Below are 21,269 nucleotides of genomic sequence, written 5' to 3' on the forward strand. Positions count from 1 at the left end.
GATTTCCCTGTCTTGACTACAGCACCGTGGAGACTGTGCTAGTCAGGAGCTGAAAGGTTTTTCCAGTCATGCGTGTGGTATTTTGAATCATGGCTTTGGCCAATGTTCCTTTTTTTTTTGTGAGCCTTACGTAGAAATGTGTCTACATTGCATGACATGAAGTGCAACCGAGTGTGGAACAATGATGGCAGTGGAGATGGGCAGCTCTCCAAGCTTGGACAATGGCAACTAAGAATAGCTTTCCCCCAGAAAATGTGAATTAAGTGCATCTCTGTGTTTCTCAGTTGCCTCTGAGATGTTTGGAGAGGGAAATGCAGCTCCCTGCAGCCACCATGCTGAACAAGCTCATGAACAAGCCTCCATTTTATGTCTGGAATTAATTATTGGTGTTTATCATTTTTGGAGGGATAAGACAGCCTGATCCTGTGATGCTAACAATAATTATATGGTCCATTGAACCTGTTTGGTTTTTTGAGGCACCTGAAGGAATCAGCAGAGTCATTGTGTGGGGGTACTGAGTTTTCCAGTGGTGCTCAACTCCCAGATTTCCATTTAATTCCAGGTGATTCTCTGTCAGAGATACTGATAAAAACTGGAATAATAATGGAATTATTATTTCTCGCCTGCCTAGGAATTCTCCTGATGACTGCAGCGTGGCAAAAGGAGGGAAGATGGTGAGCAGCTCCGACAGTGTGGGGATGAACTATGGGAACTACATGGAGGAGAAGCACGTTCCACCCCCAAACATGACGACCAATGAACGAAGAGTCATTGTGCCAGCAGGTTAGACCCTCTACACCAACATTTCAAGCTAAAAAAAGTCACATTTCACTCAAGTTCACTAAGATTATTTAAGAAGGTTTGGAGAAAAGTAGCAATGCAGGTGATCAGGAAGAAAGGAGCAGTAATTTCCTGGGGTTATTGAGAGAATGAGCTGAGAAATATCTCAGTGAGGCCACCTCCTCAATCTGTTCTTCCCATTTCAGCAGCAGGATGGGCTGAGGATGGGCACTCAGATCTTATCTGACTCCTGTAGCTCCTTTTGGAGGATTTCACCCTAAAGTGGGCAAAAGGAAGAGCCACTTCAATTTCCTATCACCATGGATGAGCTGGGTGCAGGGATGGAGAGATAACCTGCAGCACAGGTTATCCCTGAAAATACCAAAAAGTAGCTTCTGTGGGATTAAACAGGGCATGAAAAGCCTTTATGTGGGTTATCCCCCAGGTTTGGGCAGCATAAAACATTTTAATAAGCAAACTGACAACTCCACTGCAATATAAGAGCACAATTGAGAAATTCTTGGGCAGGCTTGGCTGTGGGGTTCAGCAGTTAATGGGACAAGAAAGATGCTTTCTTGTCACTTCTGGCTGCCTGGTCCTCCAAACAAACCTGGAATATTTTGCAAAATAATTAGCAAGCCTATTTCCAAGTCAAAGCATCATGGCATATGTGGGTGTTCCTAAACCACTGGATAAGCACAGGATAAACTCAACACCTGCAGCCAGGAGGGAATGTTTTGCTGCTGGTTCCTCTCCAGCAGAGAGGTGCTTGTCTGAAATATTTCTGCCTCTGCCATGTTGCTTAACATTCTTACAGTTTTTCAGTTGCTAAGACATGCAAGAGTACTGACTGTGGCCAGTTTTGCAAGCTGTGATTATTTCAGTTATTTGTCAAGAAAGGTGTGGACAAATCTGTTGCAGTGTCCTCTGCAATGGTATTGTCAATTCTGTTCTGGAGACAGGAGAGTGATGCTCTGAATAATGAGTGGCCTGGCAAGACTCAGATAATCAACATTTCAATGTTCTCCTAAACTATTTCTATAACAGTGTTTGGCACTATTTTTTTTTTTAGTCTGTTAGTAACCCTTAGCATTGTTAGCTCAGTGAGGGATTTTTTATTTAGTGTATTGGTGGAGGTGTGTTTTGAGGTGGATTTGAGTGACTTTCAAGGAACAAGATGGTCACAGGGACAGCCTCGCTGTTTTGAGGTCACTTGAAGAAATTAATGGGCAAAAATCAGTTGGTTTTGTTTGATCACCACACAGGCAGTGTGCAGTTCACATGGCAAAGTTCAGAAATAAAAGAGAAAAAAAAATCACATTCCCAGCTGTGGTATTTTTCTAGTTATCATAAATAAGAAGTGTTTAAAAATGATAGACATAATCAAAACATTTTGGTGAAAGTCCTGGTGTTTGGTTGTTTACTTCAAACCAAGTTCAGTGTAGTTTTCAGAGTTCTCTGCTGTAGGTGTGGGCAATCCCATCCACCAGACTTGCACCCCTCTAGTTTTTACACATTTCAGACCAGATGGAGATATTATTTTAAGAGTTTTCTGGTGCAATTCAGGAGGTTTCCACCTCTTTCAGCCCAGCCTCAACAACAGTCAGAAGAGAGGCAATGGCACTGAAGTTAAGCCATAGAAAAGTTATTCAAGTCCCAGATTTTCATGTGATGGGCAAAAACCAGTTGACCTCCATGTGCTCCATTCTCAGCTCCATTTAGGATATCACAAAATCACAGAATCATTTAGGAGAGAAGGCAGAAACTCTTAAAGTATTTGTTTCCCCTTAGCTTTTATGTTTTCCCTGCAAAAAGTATAAATTCTTCATGGCAGGAGCTGAGGGAGCTTTGTGTTCTTGAGTCCTTACTTAAGAACAAGGAAAAGTGGAATGGGAGAGAAATAGAAAAAGAGGAATTCTGAGAAAAGAGAAAACATTTAGGTTAAAATGAAAGATTCATTCAGAACCATTTTTCTAGAAATCTGAACTGTTTGGGGTTTTTTTCCCCAGATGGTTTTGCCAATACTTCATGTATTGAGTAATAACCCATGCAGGTGTAGCAATACACTCCTGTGCATCACAACAGTTTAGGAAAGAAAATGCAGAATATTTTAATATTCTAGTTAATACTATTAGCTAGACACCCACTCTGGTTTCTGAAATAACTGCCCAAATCTGTGAGTCCCTACTTAGCCTACGCCCAAGAAAGAGGGCACACTTCACTTGAATGGAAACTTTCCACTTGAGGGGAAATTTCTCTTGAATAAAGATAAGGATTCAGCAGAAAGCTCTGAAAATTGTTCAGAGTGGGCTGTAGTGCTGTTCATGGGCCAAAACCTCTGTTAATCTGTGGCTAAAAATGCCTAAAAGCAGTGAGGCAGAAGAGCTGAGTGAGAGAAGGAGCTCACTCAGGGTTTGTTGTTAACACTCAGAGCTCACAGTTCTCCACAGTTGTTCTCCCTTGCGCTCAGCCCTCCAAATAATCCCTCCAGCAGCAGCAGCAAAGAGGGGATAATTTTCCACTGATCAGTGCCTCAGGAATTTCCCTTCCCTGGCTAATTCCATGGTTTTTGGCTCCCCCAGACCCCACGCTGTGGAGCACGGAGCACGTGCGCCAGTGGCTGGAGTGGGCGGTGAAGGAGTACGGTCTGCCCGACGTGGACATCCTGCTCTTCCAGAACATCGACGGCAAGGAGCTCTGCAAAATGACCAAGGATGACTTCCAGAGGCTCACCCCCAGCTACAACGCAGACATCCTCCTGTCACACCTACACTACCTCAGAGAGAGTAAGCCGATCACTCGCCGTGTCTGCAAGCACTCCTAGATTTAACGCTTTGAATAACTGACCTGGCTTTTCAAATGTCTCTTGCAAATCATTCTGTTCCTAATAACATAACAGGGAGCCCAGCCCAAATCCTATTGGTTTTGATGGAAAAATTCCCGTTAATTTCAGCTGGCTACCACTCATGTTTATCAAAGAAAAGAATGAGGGGCTCTTTCTGTGTATCCATCCCAGAGAAAAATCGAGTTGAAGCTCAGCAGGAAGGAAATCACGTGGGGTTCAGTGCTAATGTTTTTTCTGGTCACAGACTCATTTCTTTCCATTTTAACTAAACAAGAGTGCAAACATTGATTTGTAAAGTGAATTCCAGGCATGATTCTAAGGACTGGCAGCAGTTTGCTGTACTCTGGATAGGATCAGGAAGATTTAACTGAATTGATGTAAAAATTCTGTGAATTCATGGGAAAAAAAGGAACAGTCCCTGAAGTCCAAATGCAAATTAACTGTAGTGCATGGCTAGAATTTCATTGGGAATAAAGGGACCAGGGATCACCTGGATTGAGGGCTTTCTCCTAAGGTTGAGGAAGATTTGCTTAAGTTTAAAGAAGTTAAAATGAACCTGGTTTTTAGAGAAAAAAACACCAAGCATTGCAACACCAGTGCGGTGCAGTCTCCTCCACACGCACACTGTCAATAACCAGCCAGAAATTTGGTGCATTCATCATAATAAATTATGATATTTGTTTAATGAATGCCCTAATTTACCCCGTAGCCCACACACCTCCCTCCAAATTGCAGGCTGTTTAGTTAGACTCACATTCAGGCAATCCTGTCAGGGGAAAAAAATATGGTTTAAAAAGATAACTCACGATTTTTTTTTTTACATCTTGGTGTTGCTTTTTGTTTTGTTTTGTAGCTCCTCTTCCACATTTGACTTCAGATGATGTTGATAAGGCCTTACAAAACTCTCCACGGTTAATGCATGCTAGAAACACAGGTAATGCTGGCACTGCTCCCACTGCTGTAGGTCATCTTCTAAAAGCACAGGATTCCTTCCCATGGGCTGCTTGCTAAAAAATGGAGGTGGTAAATCAGGAGGGAGACGAGAGAATCTCCTCCCTGCTGTCTGTTTTCTGCACAGACACTCAGAGAAAAGGTGAGATCACGCAGGGCCAGATGGTGCAAAAAGGGTGCAAAAATTCCTTGTGTCCTGCAAGAGAATGGGGTCCCTGATACAGCATAAAACTGCATTTGGGGCCTTTCACCTGAGGGTTTTTTTGGTCCTTCTGTCTCACCGTACTGCCAGGTCTGCTCCATGGATCCTCAGAAGCTTCTTGGAGCTCAGAAGTGCTTTGGGCTCTGAGGAATGGAGATGTCTCCCCTCCCATGCAGTAAATATTGTGCAAATCAATAAAATTGCTCTTTAGGCAGTTAGCTCATCTAATTTTCTAGCTGTGTGGGACTTGAGCTGGAAATTCCAGTGAGTCTGATGTTGTAATCACCACTAAGTCTGAATGTAAAATTACTTCTGTTGATATTCACCCTTCTGTTGATTTGGCTCAGGAAAGCATTGAGTGTAGGTAGGAGAATCACATATGTCTCATCTGTCTTTCAGGATGTAACTTAAAATATTTAGGAAAAGAATTCAGAATATATTTTACCTTGCTGTAACAGTTGTGCAACAGAGAATGGCATGGAATTGTACAAATAATGTGGTTTTTATCCCTACAAAAGACGTTTGGAATATTGCATGATCATGCCTGAGGGTGTTAGTTACCTACAGTGACCAGAAATAACAATTCTCTATGAGAAAGGAAAAAGATAATACAAAGGATAATGCGAAAGAAAAAGAAAACAAAACTTGGATTGCAATGCTCCTTTCATATTTTATTTCGTTTTTCACTGTGAGTTCCATAGCAAAATTCACCAGATTAGAAGATTTTTTCCCAAGATTAGAGGTTTGCCACTGGTCATAGTGGCAAACATAAAGTCCTGCTGTGGGCTGTAGACCTGCTGCAAAGACAACCAAAAATTTTCACTTTACTTTCATGTGGTTTGAAATAAGAACCAAGTCCAAGATGGACTTGATGGTTGTTTCCATCTCTGGCTTTTGAGATTCGTATTTGCCAAACAGTTTCCTCTTACAGATATCCAAGTGTTGTTCAGCAGTTCTGTGTGTTATCTTTTTCTCTACGTGTGCACTGACAGTGATATTCTGAAGTTCATTTCACCAAAATAATATTGTCTGCTTTTCCGTCATGGGGAGTGTGAATAATACCGTGCTGATCATCAGCATACAGAAAATTAGTTGTTCAGTTTTCAGTGGACCACAAAAGAGTTAGAAAAAGGGTTGTTGTAATCAGCAATAATTGACCTTTTTCATGTTTCTGGGGAGGATCATTAGAATTACATTGGTGCAGTCAGAGCAATTTCAATGCCTGAGAAAAGGGAGAGTCCACTTCCTACATCACGCTCAATATTTCTCATTTTTTCACTCTGGGAAGATTAATGAGATTTCTGAGGGTCTGATCTGTTGAAAATATGAGCCTTGGTGGGAATGCAGTAATGAAGGCAAAGAGGTTTTATTTCAGGGGATACCAAACCACCTGCCTGGGTGGAGGTGGTTGTGGTAGAAGAGATTTCCTGAACCTCACTGTCTCCTTCTTAAAACAAATTCTGCACAGACTTTATTCCAGTAATTTGAATGGATTTACATAGGTGTAAAGACTATTGGAATGAACTTTTATGCATAACAGTTCTAAGGCAGAGATTCTTGGTCTTTATTCATTCACACTACAGGAAGGGAAATACTGGTGGATTGAGGGACTGTGGAAATGAATCTTTAGGTGTTATGTCCTCTTCTTTCTCTTCAGGAGGTGCCACTTTTATTTTCCCAAACACATCAGTTTATCCAGAAGCAACACAAAGAATCACAACCAGGCCAGGTATGAACAATCACCACTTTTTGTGTGCTGTGATCTTATTCATTTCATCTCTTGAAATATCTCATTCTTTTTCTCCTTCTCTTTTCGTAAACATGAGGCTCTGTTTTGAACACACACACACATTATATACATATATCATATATTTGTGTGTGTATAATTGTGTGGAGTGAAATAATTAAATAGAGCAGTTTAATAAGCCTCTTTCTTCCACAAATCTCAGTCTTTGAAGCAATTGTCTCTACTTTTTAAAGCACCAGAGAATCAGAAACCTGAGCTCTGTTCACTGGTTCTGTTGCACTGTCCCAGCACAGTCACTTGTCACTGTCCTTCAGCTCTCTGTTTGTAAAATGTGGCTAAAATTCCCTTTTCTTTGAAGTACATTGTGGATAAATACTCTAAAAATGCAGGATACGTGCTTCTCCTGCTATCTACATTTTATTTATGTTTAAGGCAAGCAAAACCCACAAAAATCTGATTGTGAGTTTAAGAGTCTTCAGTAAAATCAAAACATAAGTAAGCTCTTAATGCTCAAAACTTTGAAGCCTGTGAAAGTTTTGCAGATGTGCTGATTTGTGAAAGCCCAATGGGAATAATTAAAGAAGGAGAGGACATGGCCATGAAGTTAAAAATTCTCTTTTTATCACCCTTCACCACAAAAAATGCTGGGAAAATTCCTAATCTGGACATTTGCTTTTCCAATAATGAGTGCAGAGAACTCTGGGACATTGAGAGGAGTTGCAGAAAAATACTAAATTTCAAGGAAATCCATTACTGAGCCAGAGGCATAAATCCAAGTGTTCTGAAGGGACATGCACTTGAATTGGCTGAGCTCTGGTGAAAAGATACATTTTGATGTTATAAAGAGGGAGTTTTGAATAGCAATTATTTTATCTGTTCTCCAGGGTAGAATCCAGGATGGTACATTCAAGTAACTATTTTATATATACTTCTGTACATGTATATGTGTATGTTTGTAGATTTCTTAATTGATAATTAGAAAAGGAAAGATAAGAGATAAGGAAAAAGAGAAGGAAACAACTTCCAGGCCATTACATCATCAAATTCAACCTGTTCAGGTCCTTGGAAATCAAGCTCTGCTAGACTGTTTGCTTATATTAATGATCAAAAAGGAAACTGCTGACCCAATGCATACATTTGGCATTTGGCTTTTATAAGGCATTTACCAAGATACCCCACAACTATTTACAAGAGAATTTAAATCAGTAATTTGAATAAGAAACAAATCAAGAACTGGCTAATTAGCCAATCACCGACAATGGACATCTTAGATTATGGATGCTGAGTTATTAATAATTGGAAAAAGGACATGATAAAATCTGGCACATAATTTAGAGCTGATTTTTACATCAAAAGCAGTGTGGGCAGCAGGTGAGGGGGGAATTCTGTCCCTGTGCTCAGGTGAGAGCTCACCTGCAGAGCTGCTCCAGCCCTGGGGCTCAGCACAGCAAGGAGCTGGAGCTGCTGGAGAGAGTGCAGAGGAGGCAGCAGGATGAGCAGAGGGATGGAGCAGCTCTGCTGGGAAGAAAGGCTGGCAGAGCTGGGATTGTTCAGCCTGGAGAGGAGAAGCTTTGGGGTGACCTCATTGTGGCCTTTTGGTGCCTGAAGGAGCTGCAGGAAACATGGAGAGAGACAATTGCCAAGGGCTGCAGGGACAGGACACAGGGAATGGCTGCAAAGTGCCAGAGGGCAGGGAGAGATGGGATCTTGGCAATTAGGAATTGTTCCCTGGCAGGGTGGGGAGGCCCTGGGATGGAATTCCCAGAGAAGCTGTGGCTGCCCCTGGATCCCTGGCAGTGTCCAAGGCCAGGTTGGACATTGGGCTTGGAGCAGCCTGGGACAGTGGAAGGTGTCCCTGCCATGGCTGGGGTGGCACTGGATGGGATTTAAGTTCCTGCCAACCCAACTCATTCTATGGTTCCATGATTTTGTTGTTCCTTAAACCCAGAGATTCCTCTCCAGGATTCCTCTCCAGGTACCCAGGAAGCTCGTTAGGGACAAACAACGTGGCAATAAGTTAACAACTGAAAATACAAGTCGATAAATGCAGCACAAGTAATTTGCATATCTTACTGATTTCAAATTAGCCCCCTTCACTCATGAAGGAACAACTTAACACAGTCATCTTTATTTATGGCACAGTGACAGCCACTGCTCTGCTCGTGGGCCAAAGTGAAAAATGGGAACAAATGAGGAACCACAGTGGAGAATCCCACGGGAAATGTGGCTGAATTGAATATTCCAGCAGTGTGGCCTTGCATGGAAAGCTGTGTCAATCATCCCTTATCAAAAAGGCTCTTTGCAGAATTAGGAGGTGCTTAGAAACGCCTGGGAGAGCCATGGGAATATGGAAAATCTTTGGAGCATGTTGAGAGATACAGAGGTTTGAAATTGTCCAAATCACAGTCTGGGGTTGAGGAAATGTGATATAATTATCAGAATAAAGAGTGTCACAGAGCACCTGCTTAGTCTCAGTGTGAGAAGAAGGAATATTCCAAATAAATTAGACATTTTCCAAATAAATTAGACATTTTCATGGAGCATGAAAGCAGACTGTGGCACCCAGGAGCTCTCAGTGGCACTGAGGAATGTCGACACAAATGGGGATGAGAAGGCAAAGCAGAGCTATAGAAACAATTAACAAACAGCAATCCAGAGGCCCCAAAGTCACAGTAGTTCCCAAAAGAAATAAGTATATAACATAATACCAGAGGGACCTTGATGTCCTGCAGAAAAACTGTGCTAATGGAGAGGATTTCAGGCAAAGGCTGGAATGAGTCTATTTTCCGCTGGACTTGAATGAAAATTGGGATTTTTTGTCACTTAAGGTCTATGATTTCCATTTTTATTTCATCATACTCGTGACTGACAAAACAAAATGTTAATTTTCTCTAAAGGAAAAGGTCCTAAACTCGGTGAACTCCTTCATTTCAGCAATTTTTATCTAACTCACATTGAAAATGACACTTATGAAACAAAAGGCTTTGTGTCAACATCTTTCTGCGTTCACACAATTACTTGTGGAATTGCAGTTTGGTTATATGATGTCTCTGTTCTTCTGTGCAGAATGAAACATTTTCTAATACAAACTGCAGTGATTTGGGAAGTATTGTTTTATTTTATCTTTGACAACTGAAAGTTGACGGACGTTTTTCAAGTCAGAATTTTTATTCAGAAAAAAAGGGAGTTTTTGCAGAATTTTGGTTTTCTTCCAGGGAAGTGTTTTGTTGGCTTATTCTGTGGCTTTCCTTTGAGTTAAATGTCACATTTCAAGCAGACTGCAAAGAAGCTTTCCCATAACAAAGCACCGTTCTTGTGAGAGCAAAAGCAGACCCTGGGGACACTTGATGACGTGGAAAAAGGTCAAAAATGAGGAGAGGGGGGAATAAATAATGTTCAGTGGGAATCAGCCAAATCGTGGGGTGCAATTCTGGAGAAAGTAATTAAGCAGTGCCATTGTTAAGGCACTACAATAGGGAATGGGAAATGAGCAGGGCTTGCAGTATGACAAAGGAGGATTTCTCCAGTCACCTTCACAAGAGAACAGGAGGTTTCAGTGAGAGTAACACAATGAGGCTCTCAGGAGCTCAGGGACACCTGGTTGGGGTTTGTGTCACCAAACAGGAGCATTCCCATCAGAGATGTGTCCAAGATAAGGACATGGTGTACTGATATCCCATGAACAAGAACAGAACCACTTATCTAGAATAACACAGTGTTTATCAAGGCACAAGGCTGAACTGAGAATGAAGCTGGAACTTCGCTCTATTTCAAGAAAGGCTGATAACTGGATTTTTCTTCTCGTGAAGAGGGTGTAATCGAAAGATCATCTTGTGATGTGTTGAGTTAAAAGGCAAAACATCTTTCTCACAGTACTGAATTTGTACCAAATACGTTTCAAGTGCCACCAAGTAGAAGCAGACACAGCATCTCCCAGTCCTCTAGGGCACAGGTGTCTGATAATTTGGAGATCCAGAAACAGGACAAAGGAGAGGAGAGGAGAGGAGAGGAGAGGAGAGGGCAGAAGGGAAAAGGGAAAAGGGAAAAGGGAAAAGGGAAAAGAGAAAAGGGAAAAGGGAGATGAGAATGTGGGTGCAGTTGCACAGTTTCTTTCTGGGCATGGAATGGAAAAACTGGAGGGAAAAATAGGTTCCTTATGTCATCAGAATCTCCCTGGCCAGGGAGGCTATAGAGAAGGTAGAGAACCTGCCGTGGAGGTAGAGAACTGGCCAGGCTAGACTGCACAAGGTACCTGCAAACCCCCATAGCTGAGCCCCCTTGATCCAGACAGAGCTCAGAACCCACTGGAATCATGACCACAGTAATTCTGAATTTTTTTGCCAGAAGGTAAAGCCTCCAGGCCGTGAGATGTCTCTAACTAAAGAGCAGTGTTGATCTCAGCCTGGGCAGGACATCTGCAGGTCACAGTGATTCCTATTCTGCTCAGAGATCAGCACCTGTAAAATTCACATTATTTTCTCCAAGGCTGTGGAATAGTTCTCAGGAAATCGGAGATACCAGGTCACTCCTTCTGAAAATGCAGTACAAAGATCACTTGCAAATGTCAGCAAAAGCAAAGGTTTTTAGGTGTAAGAATCTGGGAGGTGGCAGTGCTGGCAGTGCCAGTCTGCTCCTGGAGCCAAACAGACTAAATAAATTAGGGGCAATTTGGTTGTGCATTGCACATTACATATTATTTCCATTCAATGCTTCTTCCCCCAGTGCTTGGAAAAGGAAAAATAAATCTGCTTTGCACAGAGCCAGTCTGGGGCTGTTCCTTTACTTCCTAACTGGTTTCATTTCCAAACATGAATTCTGAAATAAAGCACAAGCAGAGTTAAGAGTCAAGACATCTGCAGCAACTTAGTTCCACCAGGTGGGCACTGCTACCTTCCTGAGATCCTGGAACTTACATAAGTCTCTGATTTCGGCAGTAATTTTAGCTAATGTGTTAAAGTCAGCTGTGGAAAAGCACAGGAAACTGCCCAAGAATTCTAAGGGTAAACTAAACATTTGAATTTACTACATTTGCTTTATGAAGCAAGCTTTTATGGTTTAGTTTTTCCTTTTTTTTTTTTTTTTAGCATGCTAAAGCATTGAAATAAAATACAAGTAACGAGTAAATGAAAGAAAGGGAAATGAAAATTTAGATGTGTAAATTTAAGGAGCTTGTCCTGAGAAGCAGAAAGGAATAAATCAACTAAATTCTGTCTTCCTAACAGGAAATACTGTTAGATGCTGATTTGGAGGAGGGAATGGTACCCAGTTTATGCATAAAATGAGCTCTTGGGGGATTTTTCCTGCAAGACTTCCAGCACGGATTATTCATGGTGTCAGTGTGTGCCATTCCTTGGTGTCCTGGGCTGAGGAGGGGAACTAAAGGGAGTATCCTGAACCTTTGGGAGTGGTGAATTCTATACAGGCTCTAAAGACTCTTTGTACCACCAATTTCAGTGCAGCTGAGACTTCTGACAAGAGCAGGCATCTCTGCAGAGCACAGCATGGTTTGGTTGTTGATAGAGACAGTGAAGATGACAAAGGTTTTAACAAAGAATTCCCTGGCTATTTCAGCAATTTTCCAAATGCTGAGTCCCTTCTAAACTTGCCCTTTCTGGACATTACTACTTCAGGCCATATCTGCATTAATAAGTGTCTTTTTTCTTCACAGATTTGCCTTATGAGCAAGCCAGGAGATCAGCGTGGACGAGTCACACCCACCCCAGCCCTCAGTCAAAAGGTAAAACCATCTGCACGGCTGGGGAAACATGGATCAGACTCCAAAGTGAATTCCAGGAGCTCTGGAGGGGTTTTACCTGTGCACTGGCTGGAAAGCCAATTGTTTAGGCAATGCTGGGTGGTGTGACTGGGCAGCCACATCCTTCCTTGAACTCAGACTTCATCAAGTCCATCACCTTAGAGCCTTTAAAATTTTTTTATCAGCTTTAAATCCTGTTGTGTCCATCCTGGAGCAGAGGGCAGGAGGAGATCCAGGCCTGGGATCTCTCATAAGTTTGGTGACCAACTTCCTAACTGGAAAAATAACTACACTTTTTTTTTCCCCCCATTTTCAGCTACTCAACCATCATCCTCAACAGTTCCCAAAACAGAAGACCAGCGTCCTCAGTTAGGTGGGTGTCACTTGGTTTGAGTTCTGCCTGGGCTTGTTGAACATGATGAGAAGGTCAACTCTCACCTGTCAGCCAAACTGCACAATCTGATTCAGACCACTCCAGCTGGAGACCATGAAAACCCCAGATGTGTATGAGTTGGCTCAACAGCTGGATCTGAGATCAATGCCATATTTAAAGGCAGTGACAGCTTTGCAGAGTGAAAATGCTATTTAAAAAACTATCTTTGTGCAGTTTAGGTGCAAAGGTGGAAGGTAAAGATGTCACAAGACCTCAATAGTTGAAATGCTGACAGCTGGAAAATATCCATGAGCCAACATAAAAAAAGGGGAATGGATTACAGCTTGCAGAAACCCATTTGAATTTGGCTCCTGAAACACAACAGAAATGTTAGAGGGATCCTCAGTCTGTTGGAAAGCTGAAGAGAAGTAGAAGTTTGTGGGTTTGTAGAGTAGTGGTTTAGCAAAATGGGGGCTAAATTTGTGTTTTCAAAGCAGCAAATCCGTGGGGTGGGACCTAATCCCATATTGCAAATTCAGCTGGATTTTGGACAGGTAGCTGGAGAGCACTACAAGGAGCCTGAGTCACTCATGGCTTTTGTTAACAGCAAAAGGTTAGAAGGAGGAAATAAAAGAGATTTAGAGGATATTCTTAGCTCAGAAGACTCTGAGCCAGTTTTTATCGCATGAATTTTAAATCATTATTCTGGTTTTTGTTATAGCTAAATAACACTGTGCTTGACTAGGTCTCATTAACTCATGCACAGACTGCCTGGGAAGTGTTACACTGATTTTTGCCCAAACAGTCTTTTATCTAATCTGGCCTTCCAACCACAAGAATCTTCCTAGAAATATACTGATGATTTATGTAAGTCCTGAGGACCATTTAATGGCTGTGTGAGAGCTGCACAGATTATTTAACTGTGTAAGGAATGTAACCTGATTGTCTTGTTGGCTGTAAAAGCAACAGGGTCACTCAGTGCTTGCAGCCCATCAAGCTGTCACAGTCTTCTCTTTTTCCCTGTTGTATTCCTGGCCAAAGTAAGTTTTCATTTCCAGAGGGAATTCCTTGAGGTGAATACTGAGATGCTGCAGGCACTATGGGGCTGACAAAGGCTCATCGAGTCCCAGCTGTGCCCAATGGCCACCTTGTCCCCAGCCCAGAGCACTGAGTGCCACAGCCAGGCCTTCCTGGGACACCTGCAGGGATGGGGACTCCACCACCAGAACACTTCAGAGCAAAATTTACATTCTGAACAGCTAAATTTTCGTTTAATACAGGACAAAAGGCAAATGTATATCCTCGCACACCGAGTTTGAAAGGAAAATGTGCAAATACTGCCATGCAGAGAGAGGAAATTGCTTAGGTGTTGGACCTGCTGTCCCATCAGGCAGTGCACACTGCCTCTTACAAGGTTCAAAAACAGTACCTAAAATGTTTGGCATTGTTGTTGCATGATTTTGAATCTTTCTCTCACAATTTTGTAGATCCATATCAAATTCTCGGACCGACCAGCAGCCGACTTGCAAATCCAGGTGAGAAGGGGTTTTGTGGATTTAAGAAGTTTTCCTTTCACTGCTGAGTGTCCCCAGTCCAGCTTTAAGACCAGACCTGGGAGGTGATGTCCCTGATTTCAGCACTCTTCAGTGTGACTCAGTGGGAACTGATCATACCCAGTGTGTTTCAGATATAAATTACACAAGGGAGGGACTGAGGAATCTTAAAATCATTAAGGTTGGGAAAGACCTCCAAAGAGTCCAGCCTTTGAAGCTGGAATTCACTTCAGTTGCCTGAATATCAGGATTTGGTTAGGGGGTGTAAAAGACCCCATCTGGTCTCCAGCTACCCCTCTAGAAGGGTACAAATCTCTTACCAAAATCTGCATTAGCTGTGTCCCAGGCTCTGTTAATCCACAACACAGTATCATACTGGCCTTGATGAATACTAAATTTTGGGATGAATAACCCCAAGCCAGCAGAAATATATAGGAAAAAAAACCAACCAGGAAAGCATAATCTATTTGAATAAGTGGGTTAAATACTTCAGGAATGTTCTCCCACTTTAAGAAGGCAATGGGATGCAGCATTGTAACCTAGAAGAGAATCACAGACTCACAGAATCATTCAGGTTGGAAAACACCTCCGGAATCATCAAGTCCAACCTTGGGCCAGCATGTTTTTTCTAGATTAGTTGTCTTTCTAAACAGTTTCGTGTGGCAGAGGAAAGTAATTAAGTAAGTGTTAAGAATGGGATTTTCCAAATGGCCTGAGGCATTGGGGGTTTGCAGGCAACACTGGTCTTGACTGGAAGAGGGGGCCTAGATCCCTTTAATTTGTTAATAAATCATTGCTTTTCAAATTTTATCAAGTGTCCATTTGGTAGACTTCATTATTGTGGATGAGACTGACACGATCTGGATTGGGATGCCTTTTTAACATTTGGATATGGAATTCCTCCACGCCATCATTCCTGTGCTTTAACATGTTTTGTGTGTTTATAAATTGGTGGAATTACTCTCTCATTAAAAGGAAATTGACAGCAACCATTTATTTTCATAGGACTATATATTACATTTGGAAGGCAAGTGTTTATGTTAGAACATATGTTGGATTGCTTATTCAAAAATTTGTGTTTTGTCCAGTGCTGAACTGTTTATTGATTTTCAAAGCCTAATCCTCTTGTTATGTTTCGTGTATTAAAACTTGCATGCCTTGCTCATACCACAGATTCTTTTGTTTGTTTGTTTATTTAATGCATGTTAATGGAACAGAAGAAATTCATTAAGGACAGTTTGGATAAATACAATTTAAATGAATATGGGTTTCAGTTGCACTGAAGTATAAACTGCTAATGGGTTTCAGATGCTGCTCTAGCTCAATATTGTAATTGCTACTATAAGCTTTCTAAAGAAAAGCTTGTTTATTATACCCACATAGCTGACTTGGATAAAAAAAGAAAGAAACCCAACCGATTCCTGGTCAGAGATGTAGTTCAAAGTTAGCACATCCAGGCTGGTTGGCAAATTCTGCTGACACTGTGCTTGTGAAACAGATTGCGTCACAAGCTGCTTCAGCTGCATTTTGCATCATTTCAGTGCTGCTTTGTTAAGAAATGCTAAGCTTCAAACGTGGCTATCAGTGGCAAGGTTCTTTGAAATCTACTTTCAGTTATGCAAAATGGTCAAATTGTGTTGCTCTACCTCACCTTTGCTAAGTTTACAGCAGACTAACTATTTTCTTTGTGTGATGGAATTGGCAGAGAGTGAGAAAAACACAACAGCGACATTTTATGTCCTAATTTAAAATAATAATTTAAACTCATTTGAAGCAGAATGATGACAAGGATGTATTTTATGGACCTTTTCACTGTTCTTGCAATTGTTTTGCCCTCTGGTTGTATGCAGTGCAACAGCAAGCTAATAAGTTTCCGTTCTGCATTTCCCCAAACGCTGCAAAGGGATGATATGGTTTGGCACTGGCCCAGCTCGCTCTAAACTTCTCCATTTTTTGTGGGCTCATTCCATAGCAGGGAACATTTAGTTGCAACATAATGCTGTGAGAACAAGCAGAATGTTACGCAAGTGAAAGCTGTTTGTGCTGAACTTTAGAGATTAGTTTCCTAAATGAGCGCTGTATTATTTCCCCATCAATTGTCTGCGCTGAATGACATTAGGTAACAATTAAATCTCCCTGGAATGGCATTCTGCCACTCACATGAGGGAAAACATGACACATTACAATTATCCCTGCTCTTTAGGCTTTCGTGAGACAGTCCTGGGAGAAGGGGGACTGGTTAATAGTGAGAATTAGGAGCAGACATCACAGCATTTCCTAATGGGGTCCTCGGGGAGAGCCTGCAGAATTGACACCTCGGCATTATTAACGCCTCTCCCTGACATTCCCGCTCTGTTCCTCCTGCAGGGAGCGGGCAGATCCAGCTGTGGCAGTTCCTGCTGGAGCTGCTGTCGGACAGCTCCAACTCCAACTGCATCACCTGGGAGGGCACCAACGGCGAGTTCAAGATGACAGACCCCGACGAGGTGGCGCGGCGCTGGGGCGAGCGCAAGAGCAAGCCCAACATGAACTACGACAAGCTCAGCCGCGCCCTGCGCTACTACTACGACAAGAACATCATGACCAAGGTGCACGGCAAGCGCTACGCCTACAAGTTCGACTTCCACGGCATCGCCCAGGCGCTGCAGCCTCACCCTCCGGAGTCATCCATGTACAAATACCCGTCAGACCTGCCCTACATGAGCTCCTACCACGCTCACCCCCAGAAGATGAACTTTGTGGCTCCCCACCCCCCTGCCCTGCCCGTGACGTCCTCCAGCTTTTTCGCTGCCCCCAATCCATACTGGAACTCGCCGACTGGAGGGATCTACCCCAACACCAGGCTGCCAGCTGCTCATATGCCTTCCCATCTCGGCACCTACTATTAAGCGGGGTGGGAAAATAAACACCAAAGCAAAGACGCTTCTCCCTGGGATTCGATCCCTGAGGAATCACAATGAACTCTGTTGGAGTACTCGAATTAAAAGTGCCTAAAGAGACAAGTGAAGGTTTGGCTGGGGGAAAAAAAAAACCAAACAAAATGCCACACGTTAAAAATAGATGTCGAAAAGACTCTTTGTAGTAGGGATTTAAAAGGAAATATCCAAGAAGTATTAAGATACTAAAATGTAATGTATATGGGCATCGACTCTGTGGACCAAACAACAATAGACTATTGTAGGTAAAAGCATGAAATGATAAGGAAAACCTACGGAAGCTGGTGGTCTTAAAAAGTTGATAAGCTGATGTGTAAAGTTTGGTATCATGCTAGTGCAAAACTGGGACTATACTACAGCAATATAAGGATAAGTCTATAGTGACCTAACATGCAGTATATGGATCATTACGAAAGAGAGGGAAAAGGGAAAAAAGTTAAAAAGGAAAAAAAAGCCTATCTGTATTTAAAAAACAGAAACATATCAACAGAAGAGACTGGTTAGTGTGGAAGCTGATCTGGAGTAGAACAGCATTGTTGTAGTTAACATCAAACGAGATCCATTCGTCAGAGCGAATCAGCTACTCAAACTGTGAAGACAACCCAAACTTTCAGATTCCTTGACAGTTTTACAGGAACCCTGAGCCAAACATGGGAAATGAGAATGTGCTGGAGGGCAAGTGTATGATTGTAGATCAGAGGCCTGCGCCTGACAGAGGAAGCAGGAAGGAGAAAGAGGAGGATGAAGGTGGTGAGAATGGGAGGAGAGAAACTTCTTGACCAGTAGAGACTGAAAAGACTGAAAACTTTGTAGTGTTGGGACTATGAAGAAACACTTGTTTGGACTTGTGAAACGTATTGCTCAGTATTATACCATTCCCAGTATTTCAGGAGGAACAGACTTGATTTAGTAGTAATAAAAAGTGGGAAAAGGGAAAAGCAGAAGAAGCGAGAAATCAGAATATGCATCTCTTTTTTTCTTTTAGGGGAAAAACAAAAAAGCAAAACTGGAATTGTGTTTGATATTTAAAAGTTACCAGTTAGAACCTCATCATTACTAAGGGAGTTTGTTTCCTATTGGTTAGAGCAAGAGACAACCCCTGAGTGCCAAAATCAGAAATCACCTGAGTATTTTTGTTAGGCGGGCGCCAGTTTTTCTTATCGAGTCGCGAACGCTGTGCGTTTGTCAGAATGAAGTATACAAGTTCAATGTTATTTTTTTTTCCTTTTTATATAATTATTATATAACTTATGCATTTATACACTACGAGTTGATCTCGGCCAACCAAAGACACACACAAAAAACCAAAAAAAAAAAGGGACAATCCAAAAAACTATCGTGGCCTTGAATTTTAACTCTGTATGCTTAATGTTTACATTATGAACATATTAGTCCTTAGATTGCAGAATGTATGTAATAAAATAAGCTTGGCCTAGCATGGCAACTCAGATTGACACTGTGGTTTGCATTTGTATTTGCATTTTTAGAGTGTGACAGTCATATCAGATGTGCCACTCACCGTGATAAAACAGGCCAGGATTTTTGGGTTGTGAAAGCTGGCAGGGGTGAAAATGCAGGAGCAAACAGCCTAAGCTTGAGGTGCACGGGTTCTGTGTATCTCCTTTTCCAGGCAGCTCTGCTAAAACACTTCCAGCCCTTCTTTAGGAGCGCCTTGCCAGTCCTGTGCTGAGCTTCTTTTGCCCAGAGATTGCAGCCATGCCCAATTAATTCATCTACAGCTCCATGCCCAAGATTGGAAATGATGCCTCAGTGAGGCCTTTAAGGAAGAGCATTGATAATTAGAATTTACCTTTTGTTGCCATCAAGTTATGCTGCAAAATCTCAGCCTGAGATGCATCTTCCTGCTGCATCATGTGTTGAATCACCCCTGCCCTTAATACATTCTGTATCATGATTAGTAAATAAATTGAATAATGAATCATCTCCATTATTCCTCACTTTAGAATGGAGTGTATGGCAGCTTAATTTGTCCCTGCAGTCCATCCTGGCTGTTTACAAAGGGCAGGATTTTTTATTTTTCTCTTCTAGCTTTAGAGGCTTCCCACAGTGTATGCTGGTCCCAAAACTGCATCTGGTGCCTCCTGGCATCACTCCCTTCTTTTCCAACACCATCTGAAGAACTGGTCTGGAAAATCAGCCCTGACATTTATGAGTGGCTCTCCCCAGTGTTTGCTGCAGGAATCCCAGACAGCTCAGCCCTCTGTATCCCTCCTTTTCACTGTTCTTTGTCTCTTTTTTCCCAGACAAAACGGGTGTGGTTTCAGGTTTTATAAGAAACGTTCTGCATATCTGTTTTTTGGGGAGCAGTGGGAACCAAGGCCTCCCTGTTAGGGATGTCTTGGTGGCAGTTTATAAGCACAGGATTGTGTTACCAATGTGTGAGTCCTGAGCAGGGAAATAAGCACTGTAAGTCTATATTTCTAAAAAAAAGGAGAAACAGAACTTTTGGAAGAGGTTAGTCACTATTTTGGAAAGAATCAGAGTTAAGGCAGGCACACCTACTTGTGACTATAAAGATAATAATTTGCCTTTCATTGGAAATAAACCAACAAATCCTCACTATCTGCTTCATGTGTACTTCCAACCCGAAATGGTAAGTGTATTTTTGAACCACCTTTTAATTAAACACTAAAAACCCAGATTAAAAAAGAAAGGTCTTTGTTTAGATTGGCAAGGATATGCCTGGAGGGAGGCCTCCAAAGCATCCCCAGTGCTCACAGGGCTGCCTCTAGGATTTCCAAATTGTCCTGAGCAATGGGAACAACCTCCTGGCTTTGGGGTGCAGATCCTGGGACAAGGATGGAGCCACAGCTGGGCTGGTGGAGTCCCCTGGTGATGAAGAGCAAAATCCTCAAGTTGGCTCACTGGGGAGCCATTGCAGAGCTACATCTTCCTCCAGGACCTCTCACTGCCTTCCAGGAGCCTTGGAAACATGGATTTGACACCCCTGTGGATGAAGAGGGGAGTGGAGGGTGGAGAGACCCAACTGGTGCTGCACTGGGACTACTTGCAGGGCTGCCTTGGGGCCACAAGGGATGAGCCCAGAACAGCTGAGGAACTCCATGTCCACACCATGAGAGAGGCTCAGTGAAGCTCAGACAGACCCCAAGACATCAGCTGGACCTTCTCTTTGCCATTTATCACCAGGACAAAGTGGCCCTGAGGAGCCCACGTTGGCACATATCAGTAATGTTAATAACTTTGGCCCTTTATTTAAATTAGGGTTTCTTTTAAAGTCAGTAGTCAGCCAAGTTGCACACCTCACCCACATTCCAGAGAGTCCACATTTGGTACCTTAAATGCCAAATGCCTTTTAAACTGTCCACAAAAACACAGGGATTATCAAGGACTTTCTTCTGCAAACTCTTCTATTTCAGACTCTCCTACACAAGCTAAGATATAATTGTAAAATAAATTTCTAATTACAGATGCATTACAGAAAGGTAAAAAACCAACCCACTTTACCTATATTACATGATTGATGACCCCATGATCTTTTTCTGTGTCATCTTCTCAAGTTTTGGTCTCATCTAGGGTATAGTCTTTGATGACCTAAATTGCTGGTTAGTCAGAAGGGCACCTCATCCATCCAAAGGTTTTTTAATCCAAAGAATTTTTAATCCAAAGAATTTTACCTCCTGATGTAACATAAATTCTTCATTCCCTCTCTGGACAGTGGTGGGAACACTTTGATATCTTCACAGCAGATCCTGCCTGCACCCTCCAAGTGTCCTGGTTCCTCTCTGTCCCCTGGGTGATGTGACCTCTCCTTGGAGGGACATCAGAGTGTGGCCCAGGGTGAGCCCTGCTTGGAGAAGGGGGATTGCTTTGAGCTGCTTAATGAGGATATTGAGCCAACTGGGATGTGGGAAATCATTTCAAAATTTAATTTTATAGCATCACAGAGTGGTTTGGATTGGAAGGGAAATAAAGGTTCCAACAGGGACACCTTCCACTGTCCCAGGCTGCTCCAACCCCAATGTCCAACCTGGCCTTGGACACTGCCAGGGATCCAGGGGCAGCCACAGCTTCTCTGGGAATTCCATCCCAGGGCCTCCCCACCCTCCCAGGGAACAATTCCTTCCCAATATCCCTATTTAACCCCA

The 21,269-nt window shown here is 42.4% G+C and overlaps 1 protein-coding gene across 3 annotated transcripts; it reads left to right on the forward strand.

Moving 5' to 3' along the window:
* The first annotated feature begins 635 nt into the window (after positions 1-635).
* LOC146420674 (transcriptional regulator Erg-like) lies at positions 636-18,596 on the forward strand. 3 transcript variants are annotated; one of them, XM_085048028.1, is made up of 8 exons: positions 636-783; positions 3,363-3,566; positions 4,479-4,559; positions 6,436-6,507; positions 12,194-12,262; positions 12,597-12,653; positions 14,141-14,188; positions 16,574-18,596. In XM_085048028.1, exons 1-8 carry the CDS (start codon positions 672-674, stop codon positions 17,092-17,094), a joined length of 1,164 nt encoding a protein of 387 aa, XP_084904154.1. In that variant the 5' UTR covers positions 636-671; the 3' UTR covers positions 17,095-18,596. The 3 variants fall into 3 exon arrangements, with proteins under 3 accessions (XP_084904154.1, XP_084904156.1, XP_084904157.1); XM_085048030.1 differs by lacking the exon at positions 4,479-4,559; XM_085048031.1 differs by lacking the exons at positions 4,479-4,559; positions 6,436-6,507.
* The last annotated feature ends 2,673 nt before the right edge of the window (positions 18,597-21,269 follow it).

Source organism: Lichenostomus cassidix, unplaced genomic scaffold (genome assembly GCF_008360975.1).
Source record: "Lichenostomus cassidix isolate B80296 unplaced genomic scaffold, HeHo_3.0 HiC_scaffold_485, whole genome shotgun sequence".
NCBI lineage: Eukaryota > Metazoa > Chordata > Aves > Passeriformes > Meliphagidae > Lichenostomus > Lichenostomus cassidix.